At 47.1% G+C, this 24,253-nt stretch overlaps 1 protein-coding gene across 1 annotated transcript in view; it reads right to left on the reverse strand.

Annotated features, from left to right (window-relative positions):
- FMR1 (fragile X messenger ribonucleoprotein 1) overlaps window positions 1-23,517 on the reverse strand; it is a 53,175-nt gene extending 29,658 nt beyond the window's left edge. The window contains exons 1-3 of the mRNA XM_066581794.1: window positions 23,208-23,517; window positions 9,503-9,555; window positions 64-157 (exon numbers count right to left, since the gene is read on the reverse strand). Of these exons, the coding sequence (XP_066437891.1) occupies window positions 64-157; window positions 9,503-9,555; window positions 23,208-23,258 (198 nt within the window). The 5' untranslated portion in view covers window positions 23,259-23,517. The remainder of the gene's footprint in view (window positions 1-63; window positions 158-9,502; window positions 9,556-23,207) is intronic.
- Between the last annotated feature and the right edge of the window lie 736 nt (window positions 23,518-24,253).

Raw genomic sequence — 24,253 nt, forward strand, 5'->3', positions numbered from 1 at the left:
ACAGGGGTGGGGATGTTCAAGATGCAAGGTACATCCAACAACCACGATGGAGCGTCCACTTACCTCCACTTCATCGCTCTCGTTTATGTCCTTATTGTAACCTGACGGCGGCGGGAACCTTACATCATGAAATGGTATCTGTCGCTCCGGTTGCCAGCTGCAAATAGAAGTCCGTCACAATTGTCCTTCGTAATTCAATATGCAAGACAGCTGACCTGAACTGCAAACGATACTTAATGCACAAAACATACAGCTCTAATAACCTACTAACCAGAAGAACATACTTACCTGTGCCCACGCTCTCCAAGTGCCATATAGGCTGTAAACACGGGCGCCACCCTAGCAGAAGGGTTCTCTCAGTGCCCGGCAGTCGTTCCAGCAGTTATGGCTTCTGTGCTTTCACATAGGAGTGTGAATCTTCCAGCGGTAAAAGGTAGAGCTCAGCAGACATCGCTTACATCGGCCTGCCTCCATTCACAGTAAACAGGCAGTCCTTCATGGACGAGCGACTGCCTGTTTACACCGGACAATTCTTGTTTGATTTCTATGCCTGCACAAACTAGACGATAAGTAAAGCAGTTCGCATTCATTGTTCAGTGACCGGCAAGGTTTACACGCAACGACTATCCTTCAGATTGTCATGATCCAGCAAGAATCTGAATGATCAGCATTCAGTATAAAAGGGCCCCTTATACTCGCCTCTTTACACAAGGATAGCACATGATTCGATTGGAGATGTCAGACACCAATACCAAGTTGGCTTATTGCTAACAAGTATATTGCAGCTGTTCATACTGCGGCTTGCTGTTAGACTTTTCATCTTTTGATCAATTTGAACAATATTAAAAAAATAATTTTATATATACCCCGTTTCCCTGAAAATAAGACATACCCTGAAAATAAGACATAGCATGTTTTTCCAGAATTTTTGACGATGCAAAATTATTTTTCAGGCTTTTTGAGGATGCTTGAGATATAAGCCCTACTCCAAAATTAAGCCCTGCTAACAGTTAATTAAAAAAGTCAATTTAAATAGTGTCCAGGCAGCTATACATGTAAAAAAGTTAGACCTTTCTGAACAAAAATTAGTATAAGACACTGTCTTATTTTCGTGGAAACGCGGTATGTATGCACATACATAGATACATAGAAACACACACACACACAATTCTGTTAAACGTTTTGCAACAGTAACAAAAATGTTTAGACTTTATGTTTAACTATATATCTATTTTTTCTCTTTTTAATTACTAAAATAAGCAGTATATAGTTATGTTTGTAATTTCGTGTAAAAGGCAGAGAAGGTTGGTCTGGGAAAAAAGCACGGCCACTGGTCTCCCCAACATTGGGGGGGAAAAAAATCACTTTTTTTTCACAATTGGATCAACATCTGGGAGATACCTGGGAGAATTCAAGCCAGAGGGCACAGTCCCTATAATTAAGCACCCTATGTGAGTAATGGGCTGCTCATGTATGGCTGCAAATGGCACTGGGAAACTCGATACATGATGGAAGGAATGAGGACCAAAATACGGTGAAGCACTAAAGAAAGAAATGTAACAAAGCGCCCAAAACTTGTTTCCCAATAATGACTTCATCTTTCAGGATGATAATGCTCCCATCGGTCAGAACTTGTGAAGCAGCGATTCCAGAGGAATAGTATCCAGTAATGGATTGGCCAGCCCGGTCACCGGACTTAAATCTGAAGGAGAATTTACAGCAGAAACGTCTCACTAACAAAAGTGTAACAAACGCCTGGTTTTACATGGTTTCAGGTGAACTGCTAAAAAAGCTTGTGCACTCCATGCCTGAAAGATGCAGATTGGTGATTAGGAACAAAGGATGGCCAAGGTATTAATCATATTGAATTACTAATGTTTTCATACTGTATTTGTAATATACTCGGATGTTTTTATACTCGGATGTTTTTGTACTCGGATGTTTTCGTACTCGGATGTTTTTGTACTCGGATGTTTTTGTACTCGGATGTTTTTGTACTCGGATGTTTTTGTACTCGGATGTTTTTCTTTGTAATATTTTCCAGTTATAAGAAATTATTTTTTATGATTCTTTATTCTCCTTAAAATGTTGAACAAAATGTCATATAATATTGCTGCTAAACTTCGATCCCCCTAAATTAAATTTGAAATAGAACAGCACTCTATATACACACACACACAATATATATTATATATATTATACACACACACAGTCGATATAAAGAGGCCAAACACTGCTGTTAAAAAAAATCAGACAAAGATGAATAATTTTAATCTTCAATGCAATCTCTGTACAATTACATGGAAAAACAAGCATTTTCCACAGGTACTGTTGTATCTTGTATACACCACAAAAATGGTTGGAGACTAGAGATGAGCGAGCACGCTCATTTAAGGCTGATCGGTCTTTTCGAGTAACTGATTACTCGTCAGCTGCAAGTGCCTTCCCCGCCCGCCTCCCTGCAATGCCCCCGGTGAGGAGACTGACAGCGCCCGGCAAACGGGAGCAGAGCTTCCAGCATATAGGAGCACAGCTTCAAGTGACTTCCCCGCTGGCCTCCCTGCAATGCCCCGCAGCAAAGAAAACGGACAGTGGGTTTGGCAGCCAGGAGCACAAAGCGCCGGGGGACAGTGAGGGAGTGCCGGCCCCTAATGGAGAGAAGAATGACAGCGGCCAGTGACAACACTGAAAGCACAGAGGGGGGGGGGGCGCAGCGCTGTGTGAGAGTATTGGAGTGTGGCTCCGTGACATGGCACGGCGCGGGGGATACAGTGACAGCGGCGCCAGGAGCAGAGGATAGGAGGTGCGGGGGGGGGGGGGGGGGGGGGAGATATGTGTGGATGAGCAGAGTCACACTGACAGCGGCTCAGGGACCACAGGCAGCGGCCTTCGACATGGGAGACTCACGGCAGCGGGGTGAGGCAGGCTCGGCATGGTAGATGGGAGCCGAGATACTGATAACAGCGTTTTCGGCAGGTAAGATGGGAGCACTGCTGTGGGTGTCAACAAGCCCTACCCTACAACTCACCCAGGTCAACCCATTGTCTCTACCCATTCTTCTGGTGGAGACAAGATACAACAGTACCTTTTCCACATAGGGTGGAAAAAAACAAACAAACCCCCCCCCCCTAAAATAATGTGATAAGTCCTGCGTTGAGCAGGGGGTTGGACCAGATGACCCTAGAGGTCCCTTCCAACTCTACCATTCTATGATTCTATGTGATTGCATATATATGCACACCCTAATACTAATAAGTTTGTTGATGTACCCTTTGACTTTATGACGGCATTCAATCTTATTGGGAGATGTCTATCAGCATGGCACATCTTAACATTAGCAATCTTGGCCCACTCTTCCGTACAAAATCTGTCATCTCGTATGTAGTGCCCTCATAAGGGCAACTCACAGATGTTCGATGGGATTCTGGGCTATAGCTGGGCCATTCCAAACCCTCTATCTTCTGGTGAAGCCATTCTCTGGCTGATTTGGAGGTACGCTTTGGGTCGTTGTCGTGCTGAAAGGTGACATTCCTTTTCATCCTTAGCTTTTGAGATGAGACCTAAAGGTTTTGTGCCAAAACGGACTTTCCTTTGGAACTATTCATAGTTCCCTCCATCTTGACTAAAGCCCCAGTTCTAGCAGCAGAAAAACAAAAGCATAATGCTGCCTCCGTCATCTTCACTGCAGGTAGGGTGTTCTTTGATTTGATGTAGGTTTAGACAAAACATAGCCGGACTTGGATGTTTTTCTTTGTAAGAACAGGCTTCTGTCTTGCCCCGCTACCCCACAGCCCAGACATATGAAGAATATGGTAGATGGTTGTCCCATGCTCTACACTACCAGTACTTGCCAGAAACTCCTGCAGCTCCTTAAATGTTGCTGTAGGCCACTAGCCAGCCTCCGCGACCAATTTTCTTTTGGTCTTATTTATCAATTTTTGAGGGACGTCTAGTTTTTGGTAAGGTCACTGTTTAATCTACGTCTTGATGCCAGTCTTCACTGTGTTCTGTGGTATATGTAATGGTCCCCTTCTCCTGACTGATAACCCTTCAACAAACAGATCCCTTTGATGGGGTGTAAGAGCTTTACGGCTTTGGCTGGAAGATGCAACTAAGGTCAGGAAAATCCCCCAAGAAGAGCTGGTTCTAAAAACAATCATATCCCCAAACATAAGAGGGTGTGAACACTTATGCAACCACATTATTTTAGTTTTAGTATTTTTCTACCCAAAATGATTTCAGTTTGTTTTTCTTTGGAATTGTACAGATAACGGGTCACATTGAAGGTGGAAATAAATCTGCCCTTTTTAGACTGGATTAACTAAGGGCTAATGCCCACGGCCAGATTTAGGCCCCCTGTCCGTGGCAGTGATTTCGCCAGTGGTAAATCGCCGGCAAATCACGCCGTCTGAAGCCTTCCATAGAATTGCTATGGAAAGCGCCGGCCCCGTGTCCACGAGAAAAGAATCATTGCGATTCTCCGCTCGCAGCCGGCAATTCACAGCATGCTGCGAATTGCCCAGATTCTCCGCGGTCAGCCTATCTGTCAGATTAGGCTGAAAGCGGAGATCCGTCTGCGGTTTCTGCTACCGGGCGGCGGCTCCGCCGCGGGATGCCACAACGCCCGTGGACAGGGGGCTTTATTCCACGTTCCCCGTTGTGTAAATTCGTGGCCGAATAATGCAGCTATTAGGTTCTATTAAACCACCTATTGGGTACGGAGTATACTAAAGTCAGATTAACCCTTTAAAGACACTACAATAGTGCGATAGTATGTATTCTTTTGAAAATAGTTTATTGACTGGGCCAACGCGTTTCTCTGGAGGTTACAGATCATCAATAACCTTGGGATATAGTTTTCATATGATTATGATCATTCTGATGTATAAAGTTTGGTCCATATGCCAGGTGAAAAGACCAAATATCATCAGTGTAAAGTTTAATCCGTGTGTTGAATGATGAGACATCACGGATTACTCATCTGATGTATAAAGTTTAATCCGTGTGTCAAATGGTGAAGCAGAATGGATTACTCAAGTAGCAAAGATGTATATCTCTCACGGAACTATAGAAAAAGACCTATAAATAGGAGTAGAACCTCCACCATTGGTATCACTTAGAGCTTCCTAGAATTATACAGGGGGATCGACCATGACTAGCGCCCCCCCCCCCCCCCCCCCCAACTTAGCGAAGCTCATCTTTGTCGAATTTTTTAAACATGCCAAAAACATGGCACTTTAACAGGGGCGTGTAGACTTTTCCTATCCCTGGCATCACCTATTAGTATATGGACATAGAGGCACATGTATTATCAGTGTATACTACTATATCTGTACAGTCACAGCGTGTTACATAGGCACAACTTCGTTCCACCTCCAAAAAGCAAACAAACGGTCACCCATTGCTTATGCAATTAGCTGCTCACCTTTGTCAGCCATAAGGCCCTTTTACATGGCCCAATTCTTGCAGATGGAATGAGCCTTCTCAACAAATTGCATGTTGATCGGCGCTCATCGTGTAGTTAGATTACAAGTATGGAGATGAGCGATCGCTATTACAATCACTGGTCCTCCTACAGATTGAATTCGTCAGCAGAACATCTCCCTGATACAAGTGGGGATGTGATGCCAACGAGCAAGCATTTATGCCTGCATCCAATTAACTGGCAAATGTTCATGCCCGATCATCGACCCGTGTATAAAGGCCTTTAGGCGGAGGAAGATGCGCGTTAACAGCCGCTGACCAGCCTTGTGAATACAAATAATCAAGGACGATGGCGGCGGCGATGGATATCAGAGGAAATAAGTATTTTTTATATCTAGGGGGCTGTCGCTGGTATTGTTTTTGCAGATAATGCAGCATTCCAAGGAAAACAAAAAGTTGCAGTACCCATATACAGTATACATACCCACACATTTACAGCAGCTGGTAAGCAGTACAAAAACAGGCGCTGCAGAACCCCTTTTGTTTGACGGATACTGAAGCTCTCCTTCTTATTACCACTGAGGTATTATACAGCACTATGACAGAGGTTCAACTAAATTTGAAAGAGACCCTGTCCCATCGTATGTACATCATACGCGCCTGTTAAGTTGAGGGCAGGGGGTCATTTGCTTTGTTTTACGAATGTTCCCATCCCCTCGCTGTCAGCCCTGGAAAGTGGCACTTGGTCCATTAAAGGGGTTGTCCCGCGAAAGAAAGTGGGGGTATACACTTCTGTATGGCCATATTAATGCACTTTGTAATGTACATCGTGCATTAAATATGGGCCATACAGAAGTTATTCACTTACCTGTTCCGTTGCTAGCGTCCCCGTCGCCATGGATCCGTCTAATTTCAGCATCTAATCGCCTGATTAGACACGCTTGCGCAGTCCGGTCTTCTCCCTGGTGAATGGGGCCGCTCGTGCCGGAGAGCTGGTCCTCGTAGCTCCGCCCCGTCACGTGTGCCGATTCCAGCCAATCAGGAGGCTGGAATCGGCAATGGACCGCACAGAGCCCACGGTGCACCATAGGAGAAGACCCGCGGTGCATCGTGGGTGAAGATCCTGGCGGCCATCTTGCTAAGGTAAGAAAGAAGTCGCCGCAGAGCGGGGATTCGGGTAAGTACTAAACGTTTTTTTTTTTTTAACCCATCCCTTGTGTTTGTCTCGTGCCGAACGGGGGGCCTATTGAAAAAAAAAAAAAAAATACGTTTCGGCGCGGGACAACCCCTTTAAGAGCAACAACGAGGGAACGGGAAGACCGGTAGGTATTTAAGAAAACCTTGTTTATAGTGCTGATACAACGTGATGGGTTCCCTTAAATACGCACCTCAGAAAAATCTCCAAAAAAAGGGCCTCAAGCTTTAATGCAGTCACTCAGCTTCTAATTTTATGGAAAAGGGCCAGCCACTTCTCCTGACGGGTTTGTTTTAGTAAATACTTGTGGTGGACCCTGTCCCATCGGTGCGGACACTTTCAAACTGTGTAGAGACACAACTCTTTGACGAAGGGCCTAAAACATCCACTTGCAATTTAGGCTGCCTGTCCACGGGTGTTGCGGAAGCCGGCCGGGAGAAGGAGCCTGCAGGCGGATCTCCGCGGTCAGCCTGATCTCACAGATAGTTTGACCGTGGAGAATCGCAGCATGATGCGATTTGCTGCCCGCGAGCGGAGAATTGCAATGTTTCTCCGCTCGTAGACAGGGGGGCTGCGCTCGCTATGGAGAACTTTCACTGCGTTCCCCACGGATTATCGCCGTGGGCAACGCAATTCAAGCTCGGCCATGGACGGGCGCCCTTAGGCCGCCTGCAGACAGGCGGAAATTACGCGGCGGGATTTTCCACGGAAGTTTCACCCCTAGAAGCAGCCATAGGATAGCATTAACAAATGCAATCCTATGCAGACGGATGCGATTTGGCGCAGCGAAATCTTGCGCAGCAAACAAATCACGGCATGCTCTACTACTGTGCGGGGCTCGCACAGAAACGTCGCTCACCGGCCGTCGGCTCTGCTCTGCGCATGCGCAGGCTGCCGGCACATGAAAGAGCCGGGGGCTGCGGGAGCAGGTGAGTGTCACGCTGCTCTCTGCAGGCGTTTGGGGGTCCTTCGCAGCCGGATCCGACCCGGCCGTCTGCAGGCGGCCTAAGTCTAACATTTCTGAGAGGAATAAACAAAAGAACGATACAATAAATAGTGCAAAAACATATTTACTAACAGAGATATACAAAAATGCTGCAAAGTAAGAGCGGTTTGAAAAATAGAAGTGTTAATAATTTGTAGATCAATTAATAAAACGGAAAGTGAATGCACAAAAGAGAAAACTAAATCACATCAACACCCAATGTGACCGCCCCTTTACCTTCAAAACACCTTCAGTTTTTCTAGGTACACTTGCGAGATTCTGTAGGATTATAGCCTGGTGTATGGTTAACCAATTACACGTAGGACGCTTAAACCCGGGTGAGAAACAGCCAAACTCTACTACAAAGGTGAGGTTGTGGAAGACAGCTTCATGTCACAGGTCATACACTATGGCCAAACGGAGCACAGAAACAAGACGCAAGATAACTATACTGCATCAGTGAGGTCTCTCCCAGACAAAGATTTCAAAGCAGACTGGGCTTCTTCAAAGGAGCTTGAACAGCACATCTTGAAACCCCAAAGTAATGAGTAAGATTGAGGCCCGTAGGCGCAGAGGTCAGCCAAGGAGACTTTGTACAGCAGATGAAAGACACCTCATGCTTACTTCCCTTAGAAATTGGAAGATGTCCAGCAGTGCCATCAACTCAGAAGAGGCAGAAACCAGTGGGACCCAGGTATACCATCTACTGGTCAGAAGTAGTCTTCAAGGGACAATTGCAGCCAAAAAGCCTTCTACACCTTTAATGTAGAAACAAGGCCCCGCAAGTTGAAATTAGAAATATTTAGCAGCAATGGGAGGCATTAATATAGTATATAAGGCCGACAAAAGACAAGTCCATCTAGTTCAGCATATTGTCCCCCTGGACTTATTCTATTTGCTGAAGAGCTCGAGACTGGTAGAATGAGGAGTGTCTGCAGTGAAGCATGGTGGAGGGTCCATGCAAGTTTTGAGCTGCATTTCAGCAAATGGGGTTGTGGATTTGGTCAAGATAAATGGTGGGATGCATCTGATTGGTTCCAAATTTATTCTGCAGCCGGACAACGACCCCAAACATCCAGCCAATGTTATTAAGAATGATCTTTATCACAAGGAAGATCAACGAGTCCTGGAAGTGATGATACGGCCCCCACAGAGCCCTGATCTCAACATCATTGAGTCTATCTGGGATTACATGAACAGACAGAAGCATTTGAGCAAGCCGACTTCCACAGAAGACCTGTGGTTAGTTCTTAGAGACGTTTGGAACAACCTTCCCTGCAAAGTTCGATAAAACTGTACCTTGATACATTGATGCTGTTTGGAAGGCGAATACCAAATACTGATACAGTTTACATTTTTCTTTTATTCATTCACTTTGCTAGTGAGAAAAAAATGAATTATTAACCCTTTTATACTTGAAAGCATTCTTATGTTGCAGTTTTTTAAAAACTGCATCTCCAAAGTAGTTACTATGTTTCCAACTCCAACAGTTCCCGATCGCTGCTGCTGATTTTAAAGGGAACTATATGTATATATTACCTTACAGGAAATGGTAGCACCTTATGCCTGATGTGTACCCTTCACACATGAGTTGGTATTCAAAGTGGCGGAAAGCTACAGCATAGTAGAATGATTTGCCAGGCAATTACGTCACCGCTCTTAGCTGCAAGAACTAGCAAATTTAATGGCAGCTTCGCCATCACAAGAAAAACCCCAATTCCACTTCTATTTGTTCCTTACTGATGAAACCATCCTTTCTTTTAGTTCGGATCAGTATTTCTATCAGGTAACGTTCATCACGTAAAAGCACAGTGTAATCGTATGTACAGAACAGAAGATATGACATAAAGCACGCCCTCAGCCCATCTGGCCCCGATTACCAGGACCCAGGTACTTACTTATTCTCAAAAGTAACAGTTATGGAATCCTCATGCACATCCTTCACAAAGGCCTGGAAGAAAGGAGACAAAGAAGGCAACAAATAAACCCATTGTGGAAGTAGAATAAGCTGCATACATACAGAGATACAATACATCAGTTATGAATAAGCCCAGACATTAGAGAACAGGAACCAGAATGCTTAAAGGGGTATTACTCAGAAATATCATCCTACGGATCGGTGATAGATATTCGATCACTTGGGTTCTGCCGCCCCCCTTTCCTTTTCTTATTACTTTATTAGATGTTTAATAAAACACAATTCCCCAAAAGTACCCCCACCCCAAGTCTTTCTTGTATACATGTCTTGTAGACCATCTACAGCCACCCAGCGATTACTGAGACGCAAAGTCCATAACAAGTGGTTTATCGCCTTTGTAGGAGGAAATTGGTTCCCCCTCCCTCACCATTCCCAAACTGCATTGTTCTTTTTGATGTGACCTTTTCTTCTTCCCTTGTTTCTTTGTTCCTGTAGTCTCCAGAAATGAGTGCAGACCACAAAGTCAGATTGTATCCCATTTGTTATTTCTATCTGGATGCCAGTATCATATATTTAATACAGGATATTACAGAGGAAGCAAAGACAGCGGTCATAAGACACTGCGAGTATTAACACACAATCTACACTGATCTCTCCACCTCAACCCACTGGGATATTACTAAGTAGATTTAGCGGTGCTAACCCAGGAGTACTTAAATCCCCTTTCCTTTTCACTGACCTTCTGCCATGAGGCGGAGCTTCAATGAGATGATAGCCAAGTATGCATGCTGTCACTCCATTCAACTGCGCTGCACTTGGCTTCCCTTAGGCAGTCTCATAAAAGTTGGATGGAGTGACAGTATGCATGCTTCACCACTACCCCATTCCAGCTGCTCCTCCACGCCCCACTGCTCTGTGGACACCACTGCTCCATTCCAGCTCCTCCCCGCCCCATTACTCTGTGGACACCACTGCTCCATTCCAGCTCCTCCTCCCCGCCCCACTACTCTGTGGACACCACTACTCCATTCCAGCTCCTCCTCCCCGCCCCACTACTCTGTGGACACCACTGCTCCATTCCAGCTCCTCCTCCCCACCCCACTACTCTGTGGACACCACTACCCCATTCTAGCTGCTCCTCCACACCCAACTGCTCTGTCGATACCATTGCTCCATTCCAGCTCCTCCCCGCCCCATTACTCTGTGGACACCACTGGTCCATTCCAGCTCCTCCTCCCCACCACACTACTCTGTGGACACCACTACCCCATTCCAGCTCCTACTCCCTGCACCACTACTCTGTGGATACTGCTAATCCATTCCAGCTCCTTCTCCCTGCCCCACAACTCTGTGGATACCACTAGTCCATTCAAGCTCCTTCTCCCTGTCCCACAACTTTCTGGATATACCTAGTCCATTCCAGCTCCTTCTCCCCGCCCCACTACTCTGTGGATACCACTAGTCCATTCAAGCTGCTTCTCCTTACCCCACTGCTCTGTGGATACCACTAATCCATTCCAGCTCCTCCCCACCCCACTATTCTGCGGATACTACTACCCCATTCCAGCTCCTCCTCCCCACCCCACTACTCTGCGGATACTACTACCCCATTCCAGCTCCTCCTTCCCAACCCACTACTCTATGGATACCACTGCTCTATTCCAGCTCCTCCTTTCCAACCCACTACTCTGTGGATACCACTAGTCCATTCCAGCTCCTCCTCCCCACCCCACTACTCTGCGGATACTACTACCCCATTCCAGCTCCTCCTTTCCAACCCACTACTCTGTGGATACCACTAGTCCATTCCAGCTCCTCCTTCCCACCCCACTACTCTGTGTATACCACTAGTCCATTCCAGCTCCTCCTCCCCGACCTACTACTCTGTGGATACTGTGCAGACACAGCTTCTTATATAGAAAAGAAAGTACATTAATAAAACGTCCATCTTTAGTTTTATTACATTTATATATTTACATTTTCCCATAGTTCCCTCTCTTGACATATTTTATGTATACCACTCCTGCCGCTGTCCCCTGGCGCTTTGAAGAGAAGTTGCCATCCTATGTTACAGACAGCTTCTCCTGTTCCCCGCTGGACCCCATGCACGGACAGCGTCTCAGTGCTATTGGGTTGTGACATACTGTAACATAATGTATGTCACAACCTGATGAACTGTAACCCTGACAGTACATGGGGTCCAGCGGGGAAAGGGCATGCTATGAGGAGGAGAAGCTGTCTGTAGAACAGGACAGCTTCTCTTCACAGCACGGGGGACAGAGGCAGGAAGGTTATATAAAATATAAAACAGATGTCGGGAGAGGAGAGGACAGTTTCGGGGAATTCCATATACAAATTTAATAAAACTAAATGGCCAACATTTTATTAATATACTCTTCTATATAATCGGCTGTGCCTGCACTAGAGAGAACAGTGCATGCGGAAGCTTCCTGTTCAGCTATGCAGTTAACTACCGTGTTTCCCCCAAAAAAGACAGTGTCTTATATTAATTTTTGTTCAAAAAGGTTTAACTTTTTTACATGTATAGCTGGAGAAGGGCTTATATTTCAAGTATCCTCAAAAAGCCTGAAAAATCATTTTGCATCCTCAAAAATTCTGGAAAATCATGCCATGTCTTATTTTCAGGGAAACAGGGTAGCAGGGCTTAATTTTGGAGTAGGGCTTATATTTCAAGTATCCTCAAAAAGCCTGAAAAATCATTTTGCATCCTCAAAAATTCTGGAAAATCATGCTATGTCTTATTTTCAGGGAAACAGGGTAGCTGAAGACAGATTCCTCAGCAATGTCTTCTCCAAGCTGCACAGCTGAATATGAAAGAAACCAAAATGAATAAAAACTCCCTTGCGCTCAGAGATTTAGCCCAACACATTGAAAAACACCAATGTGTTATGTAGAATGCCACAAGAAATCAGTTACTGTGGATGGGGGTTATAGGAAAGCAGTGAAGAAGATCTCTCCATAGTCCAAGGAAGAGCCCATTCGGCATTCGCCATAAAGAAGGTATTTAACGGGTAAATGCCAATACTGGCTCTATATGCCATCTTTCTGGATTTTCCTATACCTCCCCCACAAAGTAAGTGATTTTCCTGTGGCTAGACCTCTGAGCGCAAAGTCTGTTGAAGACCTTCACGGTACCTCAGGACCCTCCCTGCATCAGCTCCCCCTTTCGGCTTTCCTTTGGACAGTGTCGCTAACCTCATCCGCATTGTGTTACCCTCCAGGACCCAAGGTGTGGTGGCCAACCCTGTCATTGGCTGAGTTGCCCACGCCAGGTGAGTCCATCTTTTACTGTATTTACAAACAGCCTTTTGTGTATTCTTCCATTATTTTTTTGAGGCGCCGTCCTAAATAAACACTTTGTATTTCTATTGCATAGCTGAATAGGGGTTGTCTATGAAAAACATACAGAATAGGCTGCTAAAGCATATCGCTAAGTGCTTATAATTGCCTGTTCAGTACATTTTAGACAAAAAAATATTAAAAAGGTATAGTTAAGCTACAAAGAGTTGTAATTTCTACTCATTTGCCTAGATGGGTGAAAATGTGTATTTTTCAAAACTTCTGCCCAAACGCTTTGTACAACTTCCAAATCGATACCAAGCCAACGGGTCAAACAGAAGAGGTGGCTACATACTACAATGCAGAAGGCAGGATCGGCCTATAGGCCGGCAGATACCGCCCTGCCTGGTGCTTCTCCTACCAGCAATTATCTGCAGTTTATAATGGAGCTAAGGAAGCATCCCGCCGAAGACAGACTGTAGAGTAAGTAAGCAGAACGGCGGCACATGACATGCACGAACGGATGGCATAATTACAGCAGGACAGAATGGAGAGATTACTTAGTTCTCCAGAAACATTGCAATCCAACACAATGGGAGAATTGATTTTCCTATTATTCTCCTAAATTTGCCAAAAGTATAATTATACTTGACAAATTACCGCGCCGAATGCATCCTAAAGGCCGGCGAATTGAAAGCCCATTTGAAAATCTTTTAAACTCAAATTGATCAAAAATTATTTTGCTTCTCTCTATCCAAAAACATATAATCCCATAAAAAGTCCACCGACGGCGCGAACGCGGAATAAAATCTTTGTAGTTCACTTTGTATTTTCTATATTGGTAACATTGATTATTAAAGGGGTTACCCAAAGATGTATTCCCCATCCACGGGATAGGAGATAAATATCAGATCAGTGGGAATCCATCCACTGGGAAGCCAAACCGATCATGAGAAGAGGGTTCCGTGTCCCCCTGTATGGATGGAGTGGAGGTCAAATGTGTGTTGCGCTCCATTCATCATACAAGACTGTGGGGGATGGCCCAGCGCTCTATTTGGCTTCTTATCACATTCTCACTGAGAAGAATGGCACACGCTTACAATTAAAGGGGTTTTCCAGGTAAATACTATTGATGACCTACTACCAGGATTGGTCATCAATAGTTGATCGTCTGGGGTCTGTCGCTCGGGACCCTGACCGATTAGCCGAGCGGGCGCATGCTGTCAGCACCGCAAATACACAGAGGTTGGAGGGGAAATTTTCACAACGACCTCTGTGTAGTGGCCGGCACTTGTGACTGAAGGTACGGCTCGCGTTGATTTCAATGCTGGCCACCATACAGAGGTCGGCGCAGAAACTTCTGCTGCTTCTGCTCCGACCTCTGTGTATTTGCGGCGTTGACAGCATGCACCCGCTCAGCCGCTTGGTCGGGGTCCCGAATGACAGGACCCGGGCCGGTAAACTATTGATGACCTTTCCTGAGGATAGGTCATCAATAGTATTTACCTGGAAAACCCCTTTAAGAATTTCCCCACCCTTTTGAATAGAAGGCCCTCTCAATGACAAGTTTATCACACGGGGTCTTGCTGTTGGGACCTTCACGAACAATTTGTATTACCAGGCCATCGTACACAGCCTTAGGGTGACTACCCACTACAGTTTTTTTTTCACTGCGAAATTTTTCTGCAGGGGTCTATGGGACTTGTAATGTTAAAATCGCGATCGCGCAAAAATCGCAATTTACCGCGAAATCGTGATTTTAACATTACATGTCCCATAGACCCCTGCAGAAAAAAAAAAGTTGTGAATTTCGCAGGGAAAAAAAAACTATAATGCGTAGTTACCCTTAAATGTGCAACTGAAGGGTGTCCATAGAAATACCTTCCCCAGGGGCAAAACAGATCTCTTCGGCATTATAGGAGGATGCCAGAGCATGTTGTAATTTGTCTTCCGCTTGCAGAAATTGCAATTCTTACCTGCACGTCTGAGCGAACCGGCAAAAGTCCATGCCTTTCAATACCTGCATGTTACCGCGTATCATCTGAGTGAATGGCAATCGCAGAATCCGCAATTCAAATCTGGTTGTGCGACACCGGCCTATGGGTGGCTTTACGTGGGCCGACTGTTGGCCAAAGAACTGCTCAAACAACAGTAGTGTAAATGCGGAACCCGACAAACTACTGTTCCCAGTGAATGGAGGCAGGCGGTTGGAGGGGATCCCTGGCTCGCTCCACCTCCAGTTGTTGGGATCGTTGTCGGGCACACATGCTCTCAACAGTCTTCTTGTGTAAAGCCACCAGAGATTGGGAGATTTATTACATTAACTGCTTTAGGATTTCAGGCTTAAATTGGGCCACAACAAAGAGGTGTACAAGTCTTGTGCTACATTTGTTGTGCGTTTTAGATACGTTAAACTTCACTAGAAAATGGGGTATAGACTACAGAAAAAGGCAACAATGTGCAGCAGATTTCACACAACGTTTGACGCAAACTAAACCAAAACAGGTGTTCTAAAGTTAGAGAAAAGTGTCAACTAGAGATGAGCGAGTATACTCGCTAAGGCACATTACTCGAGCGACTAGTGCCTTAGCCGAGTATCTCCCCACTCGTCTCTAAAGATTCGGGGGCCGGCGGGGAGCGGCGGGGGAGAGCCGGGAGGAATGGAGGGGAGATCTCTCTCTCCCTCTCTCCCCGCCGCAACTCACCTGTCACCCGCGCCGGCCCCCGAATCTTTAGAGACGAGCGGGGAGATACTCGGCTAAGGCACTACTCGCTCGAGTAATGTGCCTTAGCAAGTATACTCGCTCATCTCTAGTGTCAACGCAACTACTAAGATGCACCAAGCTCAGCCTCCAACATCAGCCGTAGCGGGAAACTTGGCAAATCTTGAGACTACTTGGTTTTAAGGTCAAATTTCCGTCCCAATCTAACACGTGCCGATTTGATTTTCCTTGACGTTGGCCATGAATCTGCTTATAGGGACTGGAATTCCGATTGTTTGCCCCCAATAGGCCGGCTGTATGTCTCCCTGTTCACACGGGGTTGTACAGCAGATCAGTGAGCATTTTTATGCTGGCCGTAGTGACTGACTGATCGCTCCTCCGTCAGCTGGTCGTCGGTCCTTTTACACGTCTGGATTAGTGAGAATTCGATGGAATGTTAGGGCCTGATAATTGCCCGTGTAAGAGGGTGTCTAAGGGCTCCTGCACACTGGCGTTTTTCTTGCACGTTTTTTTCACGTGATTTTGCTGTTTTCTTACCGCGAAAGTACATAGGACTTTCTGATGTTAAAAACGCATCACATGAAAATCCCAATGCGTTTTTAACATTAAAAAAGTCCTATTGACTTACGTGTTAAAAAAACAAGGCAAAATCGTGTGAAAAAACGCATGAGAAAAAACGCGAGTGTGCAGGAGCCCGAAGGGGAGCAGATTTGGCGCACGTTTTCTACAGCAGAAAATCTGCACCACTATAGCAGATTTTAATAAGAATTTTAATGCGGATTCGCGGCGGACTTCACCCCTTTAATCGAAAGAGTGAAATCTGCTGCGGATCCACATCAAAATCTTCATCAAACGGTGCGGATTTTGATGTGGATCCGCAAAATATGCTGCTTTTGGGGCAGATCCACACCAAACCCACCATGTGCGACAGGATTGGTAAATGTGCTCCTCAGTGGGGACTCGGCATTAGAGATGAGCGAGTATACTCGCTAAGGCACATTACTCGAGCGAGTAGTGCCTTAGCCGAGTATCTCCCTGCTCATCTCTAAAGATTCTGGGGCCGGGGGGGGAGAGCGGGGAGGAACGGAGGGGAGGTCTCTCTCTCCCTCCCCCCCCCCCCGCTCCCTGCCGCAACTCACCTGTCACCAGCGCTGGCCCCCGAATCTTTAGAGACGAGCGGGGAGATACTCGGCTAAGGTACTACTCGCTCATCTCTACTCGGCATCCTTTCCATTAGTGCAGAGACTATTCTGCTCTCGGGCTCCGAGGTGGACGTGTCTTGTGAACACTGGTGCCAGTCGCCTCTTTTCCCAGTCAGTACTGGAAAAACCTCTTCATAGCCGAATACCTGAAAAACAATCTAGTGGTTTTACTATCTAAGCAGTACTCTACAATACTCAACTATGACTACTCAACCCGAAGGGCGACTGGAGGTCGGACCCGGATAGAACTCTACAGCGCATCGGAGTAGTCGGGGACACAGCGGTAGTCACGGGACTATGTCCGGGGCACAGATCTCCTTAGGGCTCATTCACACAAAGGTATTTGAATTGCATATTACTCACGGATAGTGCGCAGTACATCGCAGCGATTCAGCACTCGCGGTCAGGACCAGATTCCGCTGCTCTCTCCCGCATGCAGAATCCGCCCCGTTCGTGTGCAGCCGGCCTAAGGCCGTATTCACAAGGTCGGGTGCAATATTGGTCAGTGAAGAACTGACTATTTTCCATGCAATTTTCAGGTGCATTTTTTCACCATGTGTTTTTCTCCTCTCTCGTGTTTTTTTTCCATAGTGACCCATGTTAAAAACGCATCACACTCGCAGGAAATCACATGGCATGCGATTGCGATGCATATTTTTAATGCTCTAGTAGAAATTAATGGCCAATTCTTAAAGAAGAAATCGTACAAAAATAGAACATGCAATGATTATTCTAACTCACCAAATGTCTGAGAGAAAAATGGCTGCGGATCACCCAATCACCCATGGGGATACACCCTTAAAAAAGACCTTAAAGTGGAGGTATGTCGGCGCGCCTCCCGTTGGCCGTTTCCTCCTCTTGGTTCGCCTCTCCACAGAACACTTTATGTATTCCCAATTCCCTAGAGTTTCTACAACCTGTAAGGCCGGTCTGACCCGAGCGATAGTAACTGCCGATTCCGCAAGCGATGATCCACGGAATACGTATCATTGTGCTCTACGGTCGCGGATTATTTCAATGGTATGGGTGTGGGTACCTGCATCACCGCTAAGCGGCGGAGGGGGAAATATAAAACAACCAAAAAAAGTATAGTGCGCATGACCGCGATTACACGCAGTATATTACGAGGCCGTACACAGGGTCATGGCCGGGCTCACAGCTGGGTTCCACATATGGCCGTGTGAGCCCGGCCCAAAACTGTCAGATTTTCTCTTGAGCTATGCAATATTTCAACAAACTGACAAACCTCAAAAATGCTAAATAAGTAAAAATATACAATATTCATGTTTAATCCCCTAAACTGGTCTCACACGACCGAATTTGAATTGTGGAATCTGCGATCGTCACCCGCTCGGATGATCCACGGTATTCCGTACACATTACAAGGATACAACATTCGCATATCCGCGAGCGGAAATAAAATGGCAGCATGTTGTATTTTTGTGAAAATTCTACACGGACGACTTCCATTGAAGTCGATGGAAGCCGTCCGACCCGCGGTCTATACACAACTGACATTGTGGATAGGCCGCAGGCACCCGCGTCATCGTCTAGCGACGGTATGGAGAATACAAATGTTTTAGGTTTTTTTTAGGTCTCTACTAGAGATGAGCAGCACCCAAATGCTCGGGTCCGCGCTATTTGAGTCGAGCTTTTTGTAAAATTCGAGAGCTCTACTCGAGTAACGAACCCCATTGACTACAATAGGAGACTCCAGCATTTTTGTATGTGGGCCGCCAGGTGCCGAGCTTTTTTTTTTTCCTAGGTTCGTTCGTTTTCGTTCTCTCTCGGTCTGTAATACAAACCAAAATAGGGCATGCTGCACTGAAAATCGCTTGAAAAATAGTAAATTAATGGGCTCTACTCACTCTGTATTAGCCCTCATGCCCACGGGCAGGTCGGATTCCACATACAGTAGCCCGCAGCGGAATCCGACCCTACCCGTGAGCTGCATACCTCGCAGAATCCACGGCCAGTCTGCAACGTCACTAGCAGAAAGGCCGCAGATCGGACAGCTTTCATTGACTTCAATCCATCTCTGCGGCTTGCTGAAAACTTTGCTTCAGGAGTTTTAGAGAACTTCTGTGTCAATCGGTAGTATGGCAGACCGCCTGTCAATATACTGTAGCGCCCGCACCCAGGTACCATTAGGGCCCTACAGGTTCCCTATTGGCATTCTTATAGGCCAGGATATATTTTCAAGAGTTGTTTTTCTTAAAAAGTTTTTAAAGACTATATTGAGATCCTTCTGAGAAAGTTGTTAGGCATCCAATATGGCTGCTGTTACGGCTCCCCACCCAAGTGTCCCGAGGGGGCAGAATAGCAGCGATACAGGAGAGTGGAGGTCTGGGAATCCGGGTGACGAGTCCCATTCTAGGAGGCACAGCAGATGCCTTGTTAGAAGGCTTTCGCAGCTACAGATACACTACATTACAATATCATTATTGCCAACCTGACAGAGGGCGGTTCAAGGTCTCGTCCGTCCTGACGGCTGATGCTTGTGGAAATGCTATTTTAAGTGGCTCTCACATGCCAGAGGGCATCAGGTGCCAGATAAAGGGCACTGCAGAAGATCACCCTGCCACTTATCATAGGAGTAGAAGCTTCCAGTTACTCATTATAATCCTGCCCTCTGGAGGGCGCTCTGTGACGGACACCAATCTCAGGAAACACTCCTATAGGCCGGTCTACAGGTGACATTACACCCGCATGTCATCCGTATTTCATCATCGGTTCTTCTTTCTCCTAGACAATCACGGATTCGGATTGGCTCAATAGAAAAGAATACCAATGAATGCAAATACCGAGCGAAAACGGACAAAAAGTAGCGGATGCTGCGTTTTCAGAACATTTCCGGCGCTAACGGCATGCTCATGCTCAGCTCATCGGTCGGGGTCCTGAGTGATGGACCCCGGCTGATCAACTATTGATGATCTATGCTGAGGAAAGGTCATAAGCAGTATTCTCCCTGGAAAACCCCTTTAAGGAAACTCCTTCTCACCAGGTCCCCCATGCATTAAAATAAAAAATCAGCAGTTCCTCACCTCTACCTGCTCCCTCGTCCGCCTCTGGCACCGACTCCGGTCTCCGCTGTTTACAGGCAGCTGTGACGTCCCATAAACCTACTGCAGCAGCCAATGACAGCGCTCAGCCACGATCACTGAACGGTCATTGGTTGCTGCAGCTTATTTGTAGACGGCCTCAGCATACAAACTTATGTCACATTGAGACCAGAGCCGGCGGAGGACGAATGGGGGAGCGGGGAGAGGTAACAGATGATTTTTTTTATTTTAATGCATGTGAATGGGGTAATAAGGTGTTTTGGTAACTCGGACAACCCCTTTAAGGGAGGAGTGGGTCATTGGTCACTTGCTCCTTGTCTTGATACCCATTAGTGTCTTCTGCCGTCATCCACTGGAGAGCCAATGGGTCTGCCGATTGTGAGGGGACTATGACAGGTTCAATCTGATGTGCCCGTGCGCCAGGAGGGTCTCTGAGCACTTCGTACCCTACGGCAGCTTTTTGGGATATGTTTTTAATAGCAAGGAAGTAGAAACTTCCAATAGAAAGCATCCCGAGATCTTTAGTGCCGGCAGTAACTGTGTAGGAACATCTGCTACCTTTGCGGTTTTGGCATTTCATCTAATGGAGAGAAGGCCAATCATAGCTGCACCCCAGTTAGAGGGGTTTCTAGTACTTAAAAACAGATTTTTATAGGCCTAGGGGCTTATTCAGACGACCGTATATTGGCCGGGTATTCACGCCGGCCAATATACGGCGTCCCTCTCTGCAGGGGGAGGAGGCTCAGTGCACTGCTCCCGGCTCTTCCAGCCTCCTCCCCTTGCAGAGAGGGATGCCGTATATTGGCCAGCGTGAATACCCGGCCGATATAAGGTCGTCTGAATAAGCCCTTAATTAGATGAAGTAAAGGGAAAAAAAAAACGTATACTCACCTGCTCCCCACCTCTCAGAACTGGAAGACAACGGTGGGCAGTGCCACCCATTGTACCCATGACTGCTCAGCCAATGGCAGGTCTTAATGGCGATTCTCTCGTGGCCGCTGAACTTGCGATTGGGCATGTGATCACAAAGCCAATGTACAGCAGTGTTCATACGGCAGGAAGCGGGGCTCCAGCGCTGGATGGGGAGCCGTTCGAGTTGGTAACTATACATTTTTTCGTTTATTTTATACCATTTTAAACTTGAGAAAATTTTATAAAAAGTCACAGAAAGCCCCCTTAAGATGGTGTAAATCAAGAACACCCAACGGTGTCCTATAGTGCTGCATAACATAGAAGGTCACATTCTAATTGATCACTTATCACCCATCTATAGGATACAAACTGATCACTGGGGTCCGACCATTGTGAAACCAAGGGATCACAAGAACAGTGTCTCCTGGCCACCGGTCCAGCCACAATCTACCAAGATAGCCGAGTGAGGGACTCGAATACCTCTGTCTGCCCCATAGAAGTGAAATGACTGGTGGTCACACACTGCCGCTCCGTTCACCCGTCAAATTCAACGGGCACCATTCTTGTGATCCCCAGCAGTCGGACCCTCGGTGATCAATCCTTTATCACGTGTCCTCTGGATAGGCGGTAAGTATTTATGGTGGGATAACCCCTATCACCAGGTTCATGCTGCCCAAACCAAAGCCGGCGTCAACCCAGGACAGATATGCCCATTCGGCCCATGTACGTTGTATTCTGAATCTCTGCTGCATTTCGGAGATAACATACTTGGAAGTTTGACTCGGAACTCTTGAGTTGAAGGGGTGGGCGGCAGCAGGCTTGGCGTGGCCCACCTCTTAGACTCGGAGCTCCGTTCCAGCTCAACTGATTGGCCGAATGGGCATATCTGTCCTGAGTTCAAAACATAATGACTGCTCTCTGGAAACGTAGGATGACGACCAACACCACCATAGTTTCTGTGACCCCAGAGGTTTTTGCCATCTTCTCGGAAATTCCAGATTAACGTATCACTATGCCATGCCGCAAGCCCATCCCCCGATAGTGGCGCAGAAGTCCCCCTAGCAAAGTAGAGTGTCCACCATGTGGGATCTGTAATATCAGCTGTCATCCTGACATATCTTAGGGTATATTCACACGTAGCGGATATTGATGCAGCTCTGGACCCAAATCTGCCGCATATTTGGGTAAATATTCGCACGATTTGGCTACGGATTTTGACGCAGCTCCACAGCAGCCTTTACCCTGCCAATTGTAGGGGTAAAGTCAGCTACGAATCTGTGCAAAACCCCTCACCAATTGTGCAGATTTTTGCGTGGATTTCCCGCAGCGAAAACTCTGCACCGATTCCACTAAGAGAGGAAGAGAAAGGATTTGCTGAAATAGGTATTCCGGAACTTTTTTTAAAAAAAAATTTTCTCCCGCTGTCCGACAGGCACCAATAGCTGATCGGCATCTGTAGAAAACGGTTAAAGAGCAGCACAGACCTTTTACACTGAGAGGCTCCCGAAGTGCGAAGGAGAATGACCCACAGATCCAAAGAGAAGAAGAAGGGCAGCAGAGTTGTGCAGAGTATCCAAAAGTAACTAATCCCTCTACAGACAAGCAACAATGTTTCAACTCAAGCTGACAAACACTCTGCGGGAGTTGAAACGTTGTTGCTTGTCTGTATGTGGAGGAGGAATAAAAGCCATAGCTGATCGCTGCGACCCTCCTCAGACCCCCAATCAGCGAATTCCTGCGGCGGTAGCAGAACGTGCCGACCGCAGTGCAGCACCCGCTTCATATCGCAGGTGCGGCTCCCGCTGAATTTGATTAGAGCGCCGTCTACAAGCAGGAATACGTGGGAGATCATCGAATATCTGAGAAAAAGAAAAAAAAAGCGTAACTATTGTATATACTGATCGCTTAAAAATCCCCGGTTCTAGGCCCATATTTTGATCAGCGCACGCCGGCCCACCAGGGACCATGTGACCGTGTTGCGGTTCCGACGCGGCCTGCTGAGCCATGATCGGCGCATATTAGCAATCAGGTGATCATCTATTCATAATGTGTCAATCAATGAACAATTAAAGTCCTGGAATACCCCTTTAAGCAAATCCCCTCTTTAGGGGTCGTTCCCAAGCGGCGGAATCGGTGCAAAAAAATGAAAAATGAGCGGTCACAGGGGCACATGCCTAATTTTGACATCAGATGAGCCCCAGGATAGCGCCCGGCCATGCATGGGTTAAGTGCCCTCCAGGCATCACGCCCAGTATGGAGATGACAGGTATATGTGGACACCCTGGAAGGGGGAGGTGGCAGGGATGCCCGGCTGCAGGTGGAGGATGGCACCGCCGCTGCAATATGAATGGAGGGAGGGGAAGTTTGCAAGTCATTATGTGCAGCTGCAGGCCGCGCGCCCCTCGCATCACTGCGGCCTGCAGCGCCGCTCTCCACGCATCCCCGGCCGGGCAGCGCGCCTCATAGCGGGGGTGCACAGGCCTCACCTTGTAGAAGGCTCCGTTGGAGCCCCGCACCTCCACCACCAGCTCCTCCATGTTGCTCGGCGCGATGCCCTGGTCACTGGCTGCGGATAAGGCGGTCCCTCCAGGCCTCTGTCTCCTCTCGTCAGTGGTTGGACCGCAGCATGAGCGCCGCTGGCCCACCGTCCCCGCTCCTCCTCCTCCTCCCGGGAAATGAAACCGAAACGGGCCCCCGTCTGGCAAAAGGATTCCCCCTCACCCGCCTCGAATGTAAACATTAAAACGCGATCACGTGACGGAGGCCGCGGCTTCGATCACGCCCATTCACAAACAGCGGGCGCAGCCTAACCTGGTGGCCGCGTGACGTTCACGGCGATTGATCGCTAAGAGGACCAATAGGAAGGCGGCGTTCTCCAGCGGCGTCCAATAGGATGGCGCACGGCTAGGAGTTATTTATTTATTTGCACTGTGTGGAACGGTCGGGAGATGACGTGTGGAAGGGGGCGGGACGTACGTACGGCCGGGGTTGCCATGGAGGTGAGAGAGCAGACAGGGGTGTGGCTGAAGAGCGCGTCAGGCGGCGGGAAGGAACGCGAGGGATGGGGTCTCGGCGGGGGAGAGATAGAGGAGACCGGCAATGGTCGCTAGAGTGTGTGTAACGACGCTAGGGGGAGTTGTGCGTGTCGTGGCCGGCTCTAGTGTAATGTGTGGAAAACAGGCAGAGGGCCATAGAGTATAATACTGCTAGTATGTCGGTCTGACTGGGGTATATTAGAGGGCCATAGAGTATAATGTTACTGCTAGTATGTCGGTCTGACCGGGGTATATTAGAGGGCCAGAGAGTATAATGTTACTGCTAGTATGTCGGTCTGACTGGGGTATATTAGAGGGCCATAGAGTATAATGTTACTGCTGGTATGTCGGCCTGACTGGGGTATATTAGAGGGCCATAGTGTATAATGTTACTGCTAGTATGTCGGTCTGACTGGGGTATATTAGAGGGTCATAGAGTATAATGTTACTGCTAGTATGTCGGTCTGACTGGGGTATATTAGAGGGCCATAGAGTAT

This window comes from Eleutherodactylus coqui, chromosome 10, assembly GCF_035609145.1.
Source record: "Eleutherodactylus coqui strain aEleCoq1 chromosome 10, aEleCoq1.hap1, whole genome shotgun sequence".
In the NCBI taxonomy this organism is placed as follows: domain Eukaryota; kingdom Metazoa; phylum Chordata; class Amphibia; order Anura; family Eleutherodactylidae; genus Eleutherodactylus; species Eleutherodactylus coqui.